The sequence below is a fragment of the Ailuropoda melanoleuca genome, chromosome 13 (genome assembly GCF_002007445.2).
Source record: "Ailuropoda melanoleuca isolate Jingjing chromosome 13, ASM200744v2, whole genome shotgun sequence".
In the NCBI taxonomy this organism is placed as follows: domain Eukaryota; kingdom Metazoa; phylum Chordata; class Mammalia; order Carnivora; family Ursidae; genus Ailuropoda; species Ailuropoda melanoleuca.
In genome coordinates, this window is record NC_048230.1 from 34746091 (window position 1) to 34765142 (window position 19052).

The window sequence follows — 19052 nt, forward strand, 5'->3', positions numbered from 1 at the left end:
TAAGAAATGCATTATTTCAAAATGATAGATTATGGAATTATATTAATGGAACAAATAAGAAGCATAGGGGATAAAATCCTAAAATAATACTGTAATGGAGATAAAGAACATGAAACAAGTAAAAGTCTAAAAGAATACTATACATATCCTAAAAACAGAATACCTGAATTAGAAAACGTTTAAAGAAAGACACCAAAATAATAGGGTTTGAACAGCATAGACCTCTTCAGATTCTGATGCATCAGAAGGAATTATGTATGAGTACAATTTGTGGATTTCATGTGGGCAGAAGGGAATATATTAGTTCCTGGGATGACATATGCATTCTACACAGGAATTTAACAATAATTACTTAAAAACTATTTTTTTTACTAATTTTATGAGTTTATTTTACTAATTTTTATGACACTCTATAAAGTGTTATAAAGGTCATCCATTAACTTTATACTGTTTCCTTCATATGCTTGAGATGCAGAAAAACAAGTTTCCTAGAGCCAAATATTAGCAAGAGCTGTTTAATGAGCTATCTTAATGTCCATGAGTTCAATTCAGACTAAAAAGCATCATCATGTTCAATAGCTGTTAAAGTTGTTTCCTTCTCTCTCCCCACCTACAACAAACACACACACGCCAACATGCACACACATACACACACATGCAGGCCCTACCTTTATAAATATAAAAACCAAAAGAAATACAAGTTACTTTTAACTAAAACGTTTTTACCAAACAATTCTGGTCAGACCATTCAATTAGTGAGATGAAAATAAGGAGACTATTAATTTTTAAACTGTTTCCTTCCCTCTGCCATCAGAAATGCTCCTTAAATTACAAGTAAACAAATAGTAAGATATTACCTTATAAGAAGCATAATGGTTTTAAATTAAATTGTAACCACACTATGACTTACCAGGCAAAACTCACTCAAAATATAATGTTAATATCAAATAGAGAAGAGTATGAAGTGCCAGAAGGAAGAAAGTAACCGTCCTTACGTATGACTCCCCAGATGGATTGGGAAAAATAAAGCCGATCATGGTAATAATGGTACCATGGTACACATGGTAGTAATCCATGTGTAATATCTGAGATTAAAAAGAATAAAATAACAGAAGATGAAACTATAAGGCTAAAGGTTTTCTTTTTTTTATTAAATGGTGCTGCCTAGATACATATAGTTCATATTTTAATAGCTTTTTCTTCAAAAATGCACAGTGAAGTTGTTAGTAGTAGCGTTGCTTTTTACAAATAAAATTATTGTCACGGAAGTGGGAAATGCTATCCGAGAAAGTAAAGCAATTGAAGAATAGAAATTTAACTGACTAATTGATTACCACATAAGTTTTAAAGAAGGGGATTTAGAGAAGTGGTCAAGGAGCCAAAAATAACATATATTGTAGGAAGAGAAACTCAGAGCGGGCAGTGAAACTGGAGGACATATAAAGGAAATATAAAAACGCTAAGGATAAGATATTGTAGAAATACTCAAATATTAAATAAGTATTGAAGACTTGAAGAGATTGGTTTTAAAGATAAGAAAGATAATAGCTCACATTCACATAGCACGTGTCAGGAACTGCACTAGCATTTTGTGTAGAGAATAATACAGTCAGCCTCCCATTTACCCCCACTGAGGTGATTCCTACTGACATCCCCATTCTGCAGAAGAAGAAAGGAAGGCTACAGAAGTCAAACGACTTGCCCAAGGTTACCCAGCTAGGACGGGGGCAGAGCTGAGACTGATTCATGCATTATTACTTATTCACTATTACTCAGACCTCCACATTTTATTGCTTCTTTAAATGGGGACATAAATCAGACAAACTGAGGGGTCAGATAATGGGCAATTATTTTTCTTCTTTAAATTTTTTAGGATTTTACAAATGATCTATCTGCTTTGCTTATTACTCTGATGAGAATTCACAAGAGAATGTGGCAGAACTTCTTAAAATACAAGGTGATTGGGGCGCCTGGGTGGCGCAGTTGTTAAGCGTCTGCCTTCAGCTCAGGGCGTGATCCCAGCGTTATGGGATCGAGCCCCACATCAGGCTCCTCCGCTGGTAGCCTGCTTCTTCCTCTCCCACTCCCCCTGCTTGTGTTTCCTCTCTCGCTGGCTGTCTCTCTCTGTGTCAAATAAATAAATAAAATCTTTTTTAAAAAATTTTAAAAAATACAAGGTGATTGATCACTAAGTTTCATGAAGTTACCAAACCCTTCAATAATTTTGAAAATCTAATGAATAAAATAATAAAATCATTGTGCTCCTTACCTGGGCCATTCCAGCAGTGAAGGCAAAGGGGCTAAAAAGGCCTAAAGTCCATTCCAAAGATGAAGGAAGTTGTCTGTACCATGCAGTGAATCCCAGACATCCCCAAATGTAGTGAAGAGAAAACCAGCCAAACCGGTAAGGATAGGTTTCTTTATCGGCACACTCAGGAGGAAAGCCAATGCTATCTGAAAGAAGGAGGAAGTGTTCCAATTGGTATATTTATTCCTTTGAGAATCATTTTTAGCAATAGTAATCAATTTCTCACACTGTCAAAAACTTTCTCAGAACATAGAAAACAAGATACCAAATTAGTGACTATGCCAAACCGATATCCTGAAGAAACATCATCTACTCAGTTATCTGAGATGTGAAACAAATTAAGAGATATGTTTTGCCAACTCACCAAAGACAAGCCATATAGGACAAAGAGTGTGAATATCACCATGAAGCCAGCAATTACTACAATTTGGATAGATGTTATGATCAGAGCCATAAAAATGGACAGGATAAATATGAGGCCAGCATACATTAATCCGCAGGACAGCCTATGGTAGAAACAAGGTGTTACTTCAGAATGTCACACACAGGTAAATGTCTGGAGAGACAATATGCAAAAGAGTTATGAGTACAAGTTCTGAAATATAATTTTTACAATTGTTGAATGAGTTAAAAAATTCATATAATTACATGTAATCTGATTCAGTCAAGTGATTAATATGAAATGGAAATATAATAATTTTACCTTTAAACTCTCTTAGACTAAATTCCTTTTGGTATAAAATTATTCTTAATGTTTAATTGAAATCTCTCTGATATAAGGAAAGCTCATTTTATTTTTTATCCTTATATGGCTTTTGACATTAACTGTTCAGGGTATTGTTTTTAGAAGTTATAGTACTACAGTGTAGCCAGAAAACACAAAACTAAAGGAGGGCAAAAGATGTCCTGGGCGTTAACAGCTATATAACAGGGGTACTGCATCACAGTAGTCAAAGCATGGTTATTTTTGAAAATTTGAGGACATAGATGGAAAGATATGTTTAAACAAGAAAATGGTTCTCACTTTTAAAAACTGACCTTTCATGAACACGCTAATAAATTGTCAAGTTCCCTCTAAATTTACATAGGGTTTTCAGTTCAAGTGTAGAACTTTATTCAGATAATGCATTTGAAATCCTTTTATATCATCTTGTGCAGTACATAAATTTGTACTATCACATGTAGACAGCATTTTCATGTATACAAACAGTAAGCTTAAATGATTATAGTTTTCCTAGTAAGGAGGGTCCTCAAAAAATTACAAACAGAACTACCAAATGATCTAGCAATCTACTGCTGGGTACTTTTTTTTTTTTTAAGATTGTATTTATTTCTTTGAGAAAGAGCGAGCACAAATGGGGAGGAGCAGAGGGGGAAGGAGAAAGAATTTGAGGTGGAGTCCACACTGAATGGGAAGCCCAACACAGGGCTTAATCCCACGTCCACTGTGAGATCATGACCTGAGCTGAAACCAAGAGTCAGATGCTTAACTGACTGTGCCACTTAGGCACCTCTCTACTTCTGGGTATTTATCTGAAGGAAATTAAAACTCTAACTCAAAAAGATATATGCACCCCCATGTTTATTGCATTATTTACAATAGCCAAGACAAGGAAGCAACTTAAGTGTCCATCGATGGATGAAAGGATAAAAAAAAAAAGTGATAGAGATATACACACAATGGAATATTATTCAGCCACAAAAAAAGAAGGAAATCTTGCCATTTGGGCTAACAAGGATGGAACTTGAGGGCATTATGCTAAGTTAAAATAGACAAAGGTTAATACCATATAATCTCCCTTATCCACAGAATCTAAAACAAACAAACTCATACATACAGAGAACAGATTAGTGGTTGCCAGGGGTGGGGGTGCGGAGCAGGTGAAATGGGTGAAGGTGATTAAAAAGCACAAACAAGTTATAAAACAAATCATGGGAATGTAACGTGCAACACAGTGACTGTAGTTTATAATACTGTATTGTCTTTTTGAAAGTTAAGAGAGTGGATTTTAAAAGTTCTCATCTCAATCTGCGTGGATGATAAATGTTAACTAGATTTATTGTGGTGATCATTTAACAATATAACAAATACCGAATCCTTACATTTTCTACCTGAAACTAGTATTATATATCAGTTATATCCCAATAAAAAAAAAGATCATAGTTTTCCTCTCCCATGCTCTCATTTTTCAATTTGGAATTTTAAAAGTCTTTTATAAAACTAAATACCTAACTATCTTATTCAATTAATTTTTTGAAGACAGGATAAATCTTTCACATATGAAAACATCTACTCCTAATAATTCATTAATAATAATTTCTCAAAAGAGCTGGTCATAGATTGAAGTAAAGAGAGCATGAAATATGAAGATTAGTTAAGGAGAAGAAAAATGGACAATATTACGTTCAACGAATTAATAAGAATATTAGATATATAAATTCCAATATATGTATGGAAGCATAAACCAAGTCAAATACAATTATTTTCTATCCTTTTGCCATTCATACATTGCTGGTGGGAATATAAAATGGTATACCTACTCTGGAAAACAGTTGAGCAGTTTCTTATAAAAATAAACCACCATACAAACCAGAAATTATACCACTGGGCATTTACCTCAGGGAAATGAAAACTTATGTTCATAAAAATACCTGGACATCAATGTTCACAGTAGCTTTAATTATAATACTCATAAACTGGAAACAACCCCTACCTCTTTCAAAGGTTAAACAACTAACCAAACAGAGATATTGCTACCATGGAATTGTTCTCAGGAATAAAAAGGAGCCAACTATTGATAAATACAAACTTGGATGAAGTGTCAAGGAAATTGTACTTAGTGGGAAAAAAAGCCCCAAAATGTGATGAACTATGTGATTCCATTTACATAGCATTCTTGAAATGTCAAAATCATAAAAATGATGAAGAGATTGATGGTTAGCAGGGTTAGGGATGGGGGGATAAGGAAGAGAGTTGAGTGTGGCTATAAAGACGGAACAATGGAACTGTTCTGTATCTTGACTGTATCCATGTCCACAATGAGACTGTGACATCATGACAGTTTTGCAAGATGTTATCATTGGGGGAAACTGGGTAAAGGGTGCATGCAATCTATTTCTTAAAACTGAGTCTGTATCTACCCAAAATAAAAATGTTTAATTTAAAAAAAATTATAGTTACATGAAGAACTAAGACTAAATGATGTTTTAAAAGGAGAAGGTGTGGTCTGTACTGTGTCAGTATAGATTCAATACACTATAAACAATTGGAGGGATTAGGAGAGCATGTGGGAAAAAAGTACTTTAACTGCTTTCAGTTATATTGAAGTAATACTATTAGTATTGTTAGATATATTATATGTATATTTCTGGATTAAAAAAATAATTAGGGATATTCTAATTCTCAGATTATCTGTATCTCTTCCGGAGAACCAGAATTCTCAGGGCATAAGAAAAGAGATACAGTTGTAATATGGGAGAGAGCTCTATAGTACATATAGAATATTTAAATTATAAATATCAGTGTGAATTCATAAGGCATTTATCTTTAATATGTGTATGTTATTCTATACATAAAATGTAGAAAATATATCATGATTCTATCTCTGCTATTGAAAAAGTCTAGATATATTGACCAATCCAATAACAAAAAACATTTCTAGTATGCAATGCTCTTGAAATACTTTTTCTAACTAAAAGAAATCTTGCCACACAAAATAGCAAGGAATCTATTTTTGTCAAAAATCTACTTAGAATCTTGTCAAAAAGAACCTTCAGCTCCCTTTGACAAATGAGACAATTTGAGTTTCAATGAGAATAATAATTACAATGGCTTGAAACCTATTAGACACGTTTAGATTCATGAGTTTATAATGGTATTTTAAACACCATGAAGAATGTTAGGTAAGCAGTTAATTATCTAACAAAGGAAAAAGTTAAGCAAAAGATTCTGTTTTCAATCATTTGTTTTATCTCTGTTTTCCCATTCTGTCTTAAAAAAAATTTTTGCCCAATAGGAGCAAATCATAATTCATGTATATTTAAACCAAATTCTCTGAATTGTTAATATAATTATGGTTCATACAACTAAAAGTGCTAGAAATTCATATAACAGAAGTGTATAGTTGGAAAGGGATTACTATAAATAATTCTCATCATCTATTCACAATGTTTTATATAAGAAATTACTCTTGAGATCCTTTGAAAATTCTGCGCTTTTTTTGGTGTTGTTGAAAGTTGAAAATTCTGCATTCTTGAGCCTTATTTGGGTTAAGTAGATTATAGCAAAATTTGTGTGCAATCAGGAGGAAAGTGGAAGAGCATAAAATATACAAGAACTGCGGGGACTTTGTAAGAAATGTATCAGTTTTACCCCAATAACTGGGATGCCTGCCTGCATCTGGTAATGGTATTCTCTTTCAAGATAAATTGTCAAAGCCATACTTTTTTATGTGAATTATTTCATTTTAAAAATCTCTTTTCCTTGTATTTGAAGACACAGCATATGTACATAAACACTCTCCCCAATAGCATGTGGTATTAACTAATTTTTAAAATCTCCAGCCGATGTAAACCCTGCTAACTTGGACAGTTCTCTATCAGGAAAACTTCCAAGCTATGTTTTTACTCAATTTGAGGCACTTAGCAAGTTGAATCCAAATGTAATGTTTATCTCAAAAACACTAAAGACAATATGGCAGGCATTTCTATTGGCACATTTCACTAACAGCTTTTTCTATCAAGGGAAAAATACCACCTTGTCACTGATTTGATTTTATTCATCTTTTTGAGTTATGTAGCACAGTGGCTAAAAGAAAGGAGTTTCTTAGGCAAAAATCTTAACTTTTCTGCGCCTTGGTTTTTTTGTGAAATAACAGCACTATACACTGTGAGTGATCCCTGGAATACCGTAAGTTCAATGTTTGCTATTATTACTCTCAAAGTCTATGGGGAAAGGGACAATAGATAAATGGAGAGAGAGAGAGATTCATTTTACTCTGTGCCTTGTGCCTTACAAGCAGCAGCACTGTGTAAGTACTTTAAAGATATTGTCTCATCTAAGGGTGCCTGGGTGGCGCAGTCATTAAGCATCTGCCTTCGGCTCAGGGCTTGATCCCATCGAGCCCTATATCAGGCTCCTCCACTAGGAACCTGCTTCTTCCTCTCCCACTCTCCCTGCTTGTGTTCCCTCTCTCACTGGCTATCTCTGTCAAATAAATAAATAAAATCTTTAAAAAAATAAATAAAATAAAAAATAAAGATATTGTCTCATTTAATCCTTAGTCTTACCCAAAGAACATCTTTATTGACTAACTGCATGAATTGGCTTTAATAACATTATGGTAAATTAGTTTACTGTTCAAATTTTCAATCCTTGTTCCCTGCTTCACTTCCATGAAAGGATAGAATTACCCATATATCACCGATCCTGGGCTTGTCTCTTTGACTTGCTCTGGCTTTATGGTGGGCAGAATATACTTTTTTGCCCCTTGACTTTGGATTTGTTCACAGGACTTGCTTCAACCAATGGGATTTTTTTTAAAGATTCTTTTTTATGTATTAATTTGACAGAGAGAGACATCCAGCGAGAGAGGGAACACAAGCAGGGGGAGTGGGAGAGGAAGAAGCAGGCTCCTAGAGGAGGAGCCTGATGTGGGGCTCGATCCCAGGACACTGGGATCACATTCTGAGCCGAAGGCAGACGCTTAATGACTGTGCCACCCAGGCACCCCTCAACCAATTGGATTTTATCAAATATGACTTGAGCAGGAGCTTGGAATGCTCAGTGCAGCGAGACTTGCTCTCATGCACTTCTGTGATTGAAGGAGAAGAATATGTCCAGCTATGCTGCTTACCCAAGGAGGATGAGAGCCACATGGGGCAGACTTGATGCAACCGGTAACTTGGATCCAAGCCCAGCCCAGGCTAGATCTGCCAGACTCCAGTCATGCCACAGACAAACGAGAAGGAATAAATGAGTGCTGTTTGAGGTTATTGGGTTTTGGGGTGGTGTTTTATGCAGCATCTTTCTGACAATAACTAACAGATACAAGCACCATATTTCTATTCTTCAACTCAGGGAAGCATAAGCACAATCCTTATTTCATTTCTACGGCCAGCATCTTAAAATGTAATACGAGTAAGCTAATTAAATTGAATGCATGCCAAAAAACCCCCAAAAAACAAAAAACAAAACCCAACTCCTGAATGCACCTAATTTCTTTTATAACCTAATGGGTTTCTCTGTTTATTAATGTGTGATACACAGGCAAGAAAGCTACTTAACTCACCAGAATGCTGACTCTCGCAGACCCATCACTGTCAGCAGTTTCTTAAACTATTTTCTTTCCTGAGTAACATTTAATGATGTGAAGTACACAAAAGAGGAGAAATAAGACACACAAATAAAAGTAAACCATGTATTTATAATTTCTCCATTAGAAATGAAAGGCAGCATCCTCATATTGATTCTAATCACTGACACCAGTTTCTCCATCACAGAATGATTTGTTGTGACCTACATTGGTATGTAAAACAAATTCATTACATTAACTATAGAAAAATATATTGGAAAACTATATACATTTTGTTTCCTTTCATTTTCAGTACTTACATATTCCCATCATTTTAAAATATGGTGACGTATTAATATCATCAGAATAGTCTTGATGAATTTTGGTATTAGTAATGTTGACATTACTTATAAGAGTCATTTAAAACAATTGCTAGCTATCTATCATGCCCAATATACTGTGATGGGTGGTGGAGAGATAGCAGTGACCCACAGGAACACTCCTCACTCTCACGGAGCTTTACATTTCATGGTGGAGCAGAGAAGGAAGGCCAGACATCAAACCGCCCATTGCACAATCAACGGTTTGATTATAATTGAGCAACTACACTAAAGGAGAAGTAGAGGGTGTTCTGAGAACAAAAACGGGGAAGGCTTCCCTGAAGAAATGACATGGATTTTACAGTGATCTTACCTAAACAAAGCTTGGGTGGAGAGGGAAGCTGAGGATGGAGAAGAAAAATCTGAGCAGAGGAAACATCACTTGCAAAGGAAGGAAGGGGTATAGTGCATTGAAGGCACAGGAAGGAGGTCCTTAAAGCAAAACTGACAGGGGGAGAGGCGGGGAGGGAGAGAGATGAGGCTGGAGAAATGAAGTACTCCCACACTTCAGGCAAAAGATGGCAATGGCTTTGACTAGTGCTGGTGGCAGAGTTGAGAAGTATGTGGATTTCAGTTTAGGATTAACAGGGCTGGATGAGAGATTGGAGGTAATGGGTAAGGCGGAGGAAATTGTCTCAGCTAATTCCCCAGTTTCTAATGGGTCACCTTAGATGGGTAGCCTTCGCATTCACTAAGATAGGAAAATTCTTAAAAGACTCAGCCGCACGAAAAGAAAAATACCCACATTCAGTTTTGAATATCCTAGTTAAAGTTGTTTAGGAAGCATCAAAGTAGAGATATTCAGCAAACAGATACATGGAACTAGAGCAGAGGTTAGTAAACTACGGTCCGTGGACAAAATCTGGTCCACCACCTGCCTTTTTAAATAAAGTTTTTATTGAAATGGAGCCATACTAATTTCTTTATGTACTGTCTATGGTTTCTTTCATGTTACAACAGCTGAGTTGAATAGGTACCATAAAAAAAGTTTGGCCCCCGGAGCCTACAATATTTATTACCTGGCCCCTTACAGAACAAGTTTGCTGGTTGCAAACTTCAACGAGTTGAAGTAGGGTTCTTAGAGTTATCAGCATGTAAACTGTGGTTAAAGTTATGGAAATAAATAACATTGTTTAGAGAAAGTATATAGGATGGGGAAAGATGCCTAGGTTAGAACCTTGTGGAACCACAGATTTAAAGAAGCGTGTGTGTGAAGTTGGCTAAGCTGGCAAGAAGACTGAGAAGGAAAGGCTAGAAAAGTGCATGAAAATCAGGTGAAGGCTCTGTTATTTAGTTAAAAGATCAAGTAAGATAAGGAATGAAATATGTCAGTTGTTGGGGAGCCTGGGTGGCTCAAATGGTTAAGCGTCTGCCTTCGGCTTAGGCCATGATCCTGGGGTCCTGGGATGGAGCCGCATGTCAGGGCTCCAAGCTCAACAGGGAGTCTGCTTCTCCCTCTCCCACTGCCCCTCCCCCTGCTTGTACTCTCTCTGTCTCCCTCTCTCTCAAATGAAAAAAATCTTTAAAAAAGAAAAATGTCAGTTGTTAATTGACATGGGAGTTGTTACCGACCTCAGAAAAAGCCATTTAGGTGGAGTGGTTGGGGACAGAAATCATTCTGAATTGAGTGGAGCCTAAGTGAAGGCAACCCTTTCAAGAAACTTAGCTGTTAAGAGAAGGGAGATAAAGTACTTGCCTGAGGAGGAAATAAGGAAAGGTCCTGATAATATGTGAAGAAATTCATACTTTTCAATTCCAAAGAGAAGAATCTAGTTGAAAGGAGGAAGCTGAAGAAAGAGGAGACAGAAGGGAAGATCCATTGTCCAACCTTTCCGATCGTGTTGGAAGGAACAGGATCCAGCCTGTGAGCTGATGAAGGACATCAGACGTGAGACAGAAGGAAAAGGATGGGTGTAGTGAGTAGTAGGTCTGTAGTTTAGCAGGGTTTGTGTTGGGAAGTGGGGATATTACCGTCAGTTTCTTTTTTCTCTGAGAATAAGGGGCAGAGCATAATCCCCTAGGAGTATAGGGGCAAAGTGGAGGGAGAGGGAGAGACTGAAGATAAGGAGAAAATACAGAAAATATAAAATAGATGACTTAAGTTAGGCACTTACTTCTATAATTGCAGCATTAATTGCAGTTTGAAAAGCCACAAACCCATATTGCCAGTATCTTGCCACATAACAAAAAATTTTATCATCATTATCCCAACAGTGCTCCTTAAGGAAGGAGAAAAACATGCCTGTCATTATGCAATGGAATCAATCAATGGAATTAAAACCTTAACTTTCGCTCTGAAGTGGAAATATCTACAAGCCTGTTCAGAGCCCATGATTATACAATTTAGAGCATTTTTAAGACATTCTGAAAAACTGGAAGAAAGAAGCATACTATTGAATGGTGGCCAAAATAATTGGACTCATTCTGTAGTAAAGACTGATCACTAAGTTGAGGAATAAAAACTGCATTACTTATTTTCTTGATTTTATTAACGTTCCTATCAGTCATTCCCAACTGGCGATTTGATAAAGTAGCAAAAAAGATTCAATCAGTTCTTATATAGTTACCTGTGTGTTCAGAGTCTTCTTCCACATTTGGGATTTCATATCCCCAACTAAACTTCAGCTGATATGAAAAAGTGTCATCAAACACAATTCCCACAGTTTCATGACAGTTTTCTGAAAGTACTGTATCCATCATTTAACAATCCTCATGAATCTTCTTCCTGCCGTGTACGAAAAAAAATCAATAATCATATCAACTCATCACCAGAGAGCACAAATCCAAGTTCCAGTTGTTTAGGTTTATTGGCGTCACATACTACCCCTAAGTAAGTGTCTCTAAATTAGCTACTCAAAGTCTTTTCTATTGCTTTACGCTTAATGTAAATATGTGAAAAGATAAAAAATGAGGTGTCTTTTAAAAACCATTTGCAGGGGCGCCTGGGTGGCTCAGTCGGTTTGAGCGTCCGACTCTTGGTTTCAGCTCAGGTACATGATCTCAGGGTCGGGAGGTGAAGCCCCGTCGCGGGCCCTGTGCTCTGAGGGGAGTCTGCTTGAGATTCTCTCTCCCTCTGCCCCTCCCCCTGCTCTCTCTCTCTCTAAAGTAAATAAATAAATAAATGAATAAATAAATCTTAAAAAAATTTGTAGCATTTTTTTAGTGTGATCCCATTTTAGTAAAGAAACTGAATCTGTGTGCCTGTATACATATATGAATATATATGTGTATATATGTGATCAAGTGTATGTGTATGTACATATTATCCTAAAAAGATACACACAAATTTAAATGGGATGTATGGTAGGGAAGGAAGCTGTGGCTAGGATAAAAGCAAAATCTCTCTCTTTTCCTTTTTCTTCAGTTCTTATTGCTTAGCTGTTTAGGGTGGCTATTACCCTGGTGATTAAAGTAATTAAAAAATTAAAAAGAAAACTATTTAAAATAATCAACGGAAATACTTGAGAATTCAGTGGTTTTTTTTTCTTACCAAGAGTACTAATTTCTATCACCTGAAAATACTATGTCAGTAGAAATAAACAGCATGAAAATAATCAAAGTACAAAAATCGCAAGTGAAGTTATAGTCCACCTACAGGTTCTTTGGAGTCAAGAACACTCCTTAGAATTGAGCTCAAAACATTCATAATGGATGAGTTCATAATCTGCAGAAGTAATCCCCCCAAGAAGTGGTTAATTGATCCATTACTAATAGAAACTTTGGAAACCTCTGAAGTCTAATTTATGACCTCCTTTTTAAAGACTTTTTTATAATTTCATGTATTATGTTCTAAGATTTTTATTAATTTTAATGCAGTATTTAAATCTCAGGACAATGTCTACATGAAGAAGGAAAAGGTATTTATTTTCATTGTGTAGCCACATTTTTCAAAAGTATTCATCCTTCCAAACATGGAATAAGGCTGCGACATTTTTACAAGGACAATGTTAATTTCACTGATTTTCTCTGGCAGTATACAAATACTGTCAAGGGCAAAACATGAGTATTTGGGCTGAACAGCATGAGTCAGACAAATGTAGAATGATACAACAGGAGAGGAGCTGTGATTAGAACAGGCTGGCATGGCAGGTGAATTGGGTCCTTACATTCAAAAAGGACAGACTCCAATGAGCCATGGGACTCCAAGGATGGAAAGCAGGAGAGAGCATGCATGGCTTCCCGAGTTAAAAAGAGATGTGGAAAATGATCGAATGGGGGAGACATGGAAAACCAGATCAGGGTAGAATGAACACATCAGTCAGAGCACATGGCCAGCGTGGGTAAGGGAGATGGGCAGAAGTCAGGGATCAAGAAGCTGCAATGAAGAATCACAAAACAGAAGAAAGTGGTCAGGGAATAAAAGGTGAAATCATCCAAAAAAGAGTTCAAACCTTTTTTTTTTCCTATTCCAACCTTACTTTTTGGATTACACATCATACAATATAATGACCCACAACAGCATAGATTTCAAGAATAAGAGGGGTATGTGATTTAAAAAGCCCCCAGTTAAGTCTCTATATCACTTCTCACCCACCTACCCTCACCTGTAGCCCCACACCAACCCCCTCCATGGCCTGTGGAATAAGGGAACTACCAAAACATAGGCTGAGCAAAAAAACTCAATTTGCAAATGAACGTCAAGTTTAACATGTGCAGGTTGCATAATAATGAAACACTGGTGATTGGGCAACACACCTTTCATAAAGGAAGCCAAAGCCATCTTATCCATTATCCTCTGTGTCATGTTAGTGACTGGGGTATATCCCACCACCAGATCAGAGTCGTTAAACTCATCCATGCGTCCCAGGGCATGAGGAGGCTGCTCAGGAAGATGGGTCGCTCTGAAGGGTTCTGAAAGACGCACAAATATAGCCCTAGAAGCAATGTTATTGTCCATTTTTCCAGCACACAAAAGAAAAATGGGCCAAGTTATAATGTGGTCCAGATATCAAGAAACATTCAAACACAATTTAAGACAGAGAGTATTGTCATTGAGCGTTGAGCTTCATTGCTCTGATTTTTGCTTTCCCCAATTACTACCTATCCTTTAAAGAAAACACCATTTCAAAAACATACAACTTTGAGATAATATCAAATGCATCCATTGATCTTAACCCACTAATACAGCAACCCTAATAGTGAACCACTATTGAATGCATGCCCTCATCTGTAATGTAAGTACCTAGCATCACATCTGAGATGTTCCTGCCAAAAATGTCCAACCTAAAGTTAATCCTGTCTTTCAATCTAATTTTCTGTTCAAAGAAATGTAAGAAGGCGAAGGGATGAGTTAAATGACAGCATGAAGAAAGAATCATCACATAAATACAGACCGTGAATGTTCAACAAGATATGAGATGGTCTCTTTGGTTCTGGGCTTATCAAAACCAACTTTAAAAGAATTTTTCAGGGGCATGTGGTGGTGCAGCCAGTTAAGCGCCTGATTCTTGGTTTTGGCTCAAGTCATGATCTCAGGGTTCTGAGATCAAGCCACGCTTGGGGCTCTGCACTCAGGACAGTCTGCTGGAGAGTCTCTCTCCCTCTCCCTTTGCCCCTCCCACTCATGCTCACTCTCATTCTCTCTCTCAAATAAATCAATCTTTAAAAAAAATTTTTCAGGAAATTTAGGAAATTGAACTTGAAGTGAGATAATTATATATGCAATTTTTGCTAATTTTGTGAAGTGTATTAGTGGTTATATAGAATAGGTGTTTAATTTTTGTAGATTCTAGCTGAAGTATGACAGTAAAGTGTCATATACCTTGAAAGAGGAGAGACAGATAAAGCAAAGATGGCAAGAAGCTAGCAACTGTCAAATCTGGGTTGTGGGTGAATAGGATAGGATGTGGCTCTATTGGACCAGTATTTCTACATTTTGAGATTAATAACATTTTTGATAAGTTCTTTTAAAATTTTAGTATTATAAATGTACCCTCCATCAACATAACATCTAAAATATTCAAACTGATTTGCTTGAAGAGCTATCACAGAGTATGAAAAGAATGATGTGAACTCTGCTAGCTCCCATGGAAATGTTACTATTTTTAAAGAGAGTACAGACTCAAGGTGCCAAGGCAGCCCCAGACATATCTCAAGGAAACAGAGCCAATCTCTTTATACTTAATGTCCACGCCCTTATGCTAGGAACTCAACAGAATGCAAAGATACTGACAATCAGAAATCTGGCTCCCTAAAATGAATCTATGTTTACAAAAAACATAGTCTTGAAAAGAGAACCCAAAAAAAGTTCCCTAATTTTTCCTCATAGAATTTGTTACCCAGCTCTCCCAATTAATAGAATCTTCATCAAAACATCCCCAGTAGAGTGCTGTCATTTACTCATTCAGAATCTATTTCATTTTTTCCCCCCAACACTAAAGTTGGCTTAAAGTAAATCAGAATCGCTCCACAAGATCCAAATGGAGTAATTATTTGGAGAATAGCTAGTTCTATTCAATAAAATGTTACTTTGTTTTTCAGGAGCTGTCCTGAGTTCTTTAGTTAAACTCGTCAATTTGCCATAAGTAGTATCCTTTTCTGCAATATATCTTATATCTTATTCGGCAATATTTGCAAAATATTGTATTTAGAACTCCAAATCAACTAACCTGTGGAATTTGTGAATATAAAAAAGCAATAAAAATAGCATAGTATTAAATGATGGATTTTCATTAACTAAATACAGAAAAAAAGATATTGAGAACCATACCAATAAGCTCTCTTTTTTCATTCTCCATTGTTTAAGAAAATTCTTGTATAAGGGGCGCCTGGGTGGCACAGCAGTTAAGCGTCTGCCTTCGGCTCAGGGCGTGATCCCGGCATTCTGGGATCGAGCCCCACATCAGGCTCCTCTGCTATGAGCCTGCTTCTTCCTCTCCCACTCCCCCTGCTTGTGTTCCCTCTCTCGCTGGCTGTCTCTATCTCTGTCGAATAAATAAATAAAATCTTTAAAAAAAAAAAAAAGAAAATTCTTGTATAAAAGAGCCTGAGTTTGTTGATAAATGCTTATCTCTTTTTTAATCATTTTCTCCTGTTCATGGAGAGAGGGTGACAACAAAATATTGTACAGCAATAACTAGAAGAAAAAAAACAAAAACAAAAACAAAAGATCAGTTACAAAAAAGCTTCCGAACACTTTGAAAACATAGCTTCAAATGCACTAACTTGATGCCTTATTTGACACTGCAGAAACACATGCAGTAGGGGTTTTTGTGAGAGTATAAAATACTAATGAATGTAAACTATCCTGTCAGCCAATATTTCTCTCCAGGCTCTTATGGCTGTGGGTAATAAGGGTGGTGGTGTAGGAAGTCTTTCCTCTTTTGTCTCCAAAGTAACTTTTCTCTGCCAAATCTTGACATTACAATAATCTAAAGTAAATCAGGGAATAAGATGTTAGCAATGTTTAGAATTCAGAAAACACTTTGCCCTTTACTTGGTTTAAGAAAAGAAATATAGGGGCGCCTGGGTGGCACAGCGGTTAAGCATCTGCCTTCGGCTCAGGGCGTGATCCCAGCGTTGTGGGATCGAGCCCCACATAGGGCTCTTCTGCTGTGAGCCTGCTTCTTCCTCTCCCACTCCCCCTGCTTGTGTTCCCTCTCTCCCTGGCTGTCTCTATCTCTGTCGAATAAATAAATAAAATCTTAAAAAAGAAAAAAGAAAAAAAAGAAAAGAAATATAACAGGGGCACCTGGGTGGCTCAGTCAGTAAAGGATCTGCCTTTGGCTCAGGTCAGTATTTTGGAGTCCTGGAATTGAGTCCCGTATCAGGCTCCTTGCTCAGAGGGGAGTCTGCTTGTCCCTCTCCCTCTGCCCACCCACGCCTGCCCCACCCCTGCCCTGGCTTCTCTCTCTCTCAAATAAATAAAGTCTTAAAAAAAAAAAAAAGAGAGTATAACAGGAATAAAACCATACCCAGTTTTTTTTTTTTTGTCAGAGAATTCCCCACGAGCACTCTATACTTTGGCACATTTTTGCATGCTTATTTAATATCTAGGTACCACTGAGTAAAGCAAAGTCGAATAACATCATAGTCATTATTAGAATCCCAAAGAGCTAATTATTTCTCTTAAATCCATGCATCCCCTTTTTTGAACTAAGAATGTAAGACAGATGCAGATGAAAACCAGAAACAAGTTAGTGGACACAACTAAGGCAATTGGTTTGTAGATCACCATGATGTGTAACAGGGATCCTTCTGTTTTCAGTTTGAAATTCCAGAGATGATTTGGTATCACAACTCTGGTTACGCAAATTCTTTTGAATAAACGTTGATTTCATATACAAATTACTATGTTCAGAGAACTTGCTCTATTTTCTTTTTTGACAAAAGAAAAGGTAAAGCAACCAAATATCAAAATAACTCTAAATTCTAACTTCAGAAAGTTTTTAAGTCAAAACATTCATCTACACCTTACGGCGATACAGGTCTGTTTGAACAGCTCAGAAAGCTACCCACAAAGACATTTTAAAAGAAAAAAGAAGCCACAGGGGAAAGTTAACTTGTCCTAATGCCTACACATTCCCAAGAACTAAAACCTTACAAATTCTTAAAAGGCTACCCAGAGAAGTATAAAGCTGACCAACATTAATTATATTTGTACACACTTCTGAGTCTCTCTTACATTTTGCTATCACACTAAAAATACTATATAACTGAGTTTAAAAAATTAAATCACTCATTAGGTCTACAATATAAAACATACATTAATTTAGAAATATCAGAACAATATAATAATTTTAACAATATCAATCCATATGTTTGGCATTGGCTATATGTACTTTATGTCTTACTCACCTTATGCAAAGTGGAAGGTAAAAACAACTTTGACTCTCAGGAAAATGAGTGAGGAACTTAGAAGTACCTCTGATTCACTGTTTTCTTTTTTTCTGGGAGAACAGCTAAGATTCCTTCAAGGGCTCTTCTGCAAATGTTTGCCTCTCTTAAAACTGTTCTTACTCAGTTTGGCATCTGAAAACAGGACATAGTCCGTGTGTAAAAAGCCTGCCAAATGTTCTTTATTTGTTAAGCTGGTTTGTGCTTGTTTGTTTGTTTTTTCCCATATCTTTCTGGTCCAATTACTCTGCAGGGACTGTGTAGTTGTGGATGGTTGGCTAAGGTTGGCACGTGGTATTTATTGTTCTTTCTGGCATTCATAAAAAATGATCAGATTCCAAAAGGAAGAAAAAAACCCACGGTGTTGGGTAAATCTTTATTAGCTTTTAATGATTAAAAATTAGACAGCCAAGTCAAAAAAAAAAAAAGCAGATTAAAAAGAAAGGGAGTTGAGCAGAAAGAGGGAAAAATGAAGCTCAATCATCTCAGAAATCAGAATAATTCACACAAGAAGTCTTCACCTAAAACTTAAACTTCAGTTAGGTGGCTCCTCGTGCTGACGGAATCCTGTGTACTAGGAAGTATATGGAAGGGCTTACCATGAATTTCCTTGTTTACTACTGAAAGTAAACCTATGAAGTCCATACTATAGTCACAACCATGTTACAGATTTGAAAAGTGAGGCTCACAGGTGGAAGTTATCTGCAGATGTTCAAATAAAGGCAGATCCCACATGTGAGTCCAGAAGAGTGTTTGGACCCCAAGCCCCTTGCTCTCAACGACCGCTATGAAAATTACGTTAATCAGAACAATATCTAACACCCATTTTCACAGTTTAATAGTTTAGACGAGATGGTGGAACTTTAAGGATCGTGTTACTTTTTTTTCAGCTGCAAATAAATGGGACAGTCTCAGAATTTTAAATAATCCCTGCTTATCAATCCTGAAAATCTCATTCCATGATTTTTCTGTAATCATTTCCTAGATGTATACATGAGTTAATAACCATTCACGAAGCACCCTGAGACGATTTCATTAAGAAAATGGATTTAAGGGGCGCCTGGGTGGCACAGCGGTTAAGCGTCTGCCTTCAGCTCAGGGCGTGATCCCAGCGTTATGGGATCGAGCCCCACGTCAGGCTCTTCCGCTATGAGCCCGCTTCTTCCTCTCCCGCTCCCCTGCTTGTGTTCCCTCTCTCGCTGGCTGTCTCTATCTCTGTCGAATAAATAAATAAAA

The 19052-nt window shown here is 36.7% G+C and overlaps 1 protein-coding gene across 1 annotated transcript in view; it reads right to left on the bottom strand.

Moving 5' to 3' along the window:
• The window catches only part of ABCA10 (ATP binding cassette subfamily A member 10), a 59907-nt gene extending 41931 nt beyond the window's left edge, over positions 1-17976 (bottom strand). The window contains 10 exon segments of the mRNA XM_034640714.1: positions 911-1085; positions 2270-2379; positions 2382-2454; positions 2673-2814; positions 8164-8247; positions 8599-8825; positions 11096-11223; positions 11549-11706; positions 13677-13832; positions 17778-17976. Of these exon segments, the coding sequence (XP_034496605.1) occupies positions 911-1085; positions 2270-2379; positions 2382-2454; positions 2673-2814; positions 8164-8247; positions 8599-8825; positions 11096-11223; positions 11549-11681 (1072 nt within the window). The 5' untranslated portion in view covers positions 11682-11706; positions 13677-13832; positions 17778-17976.
• Positions 17977-19052: the final 1076 nt, after the last annotated feature.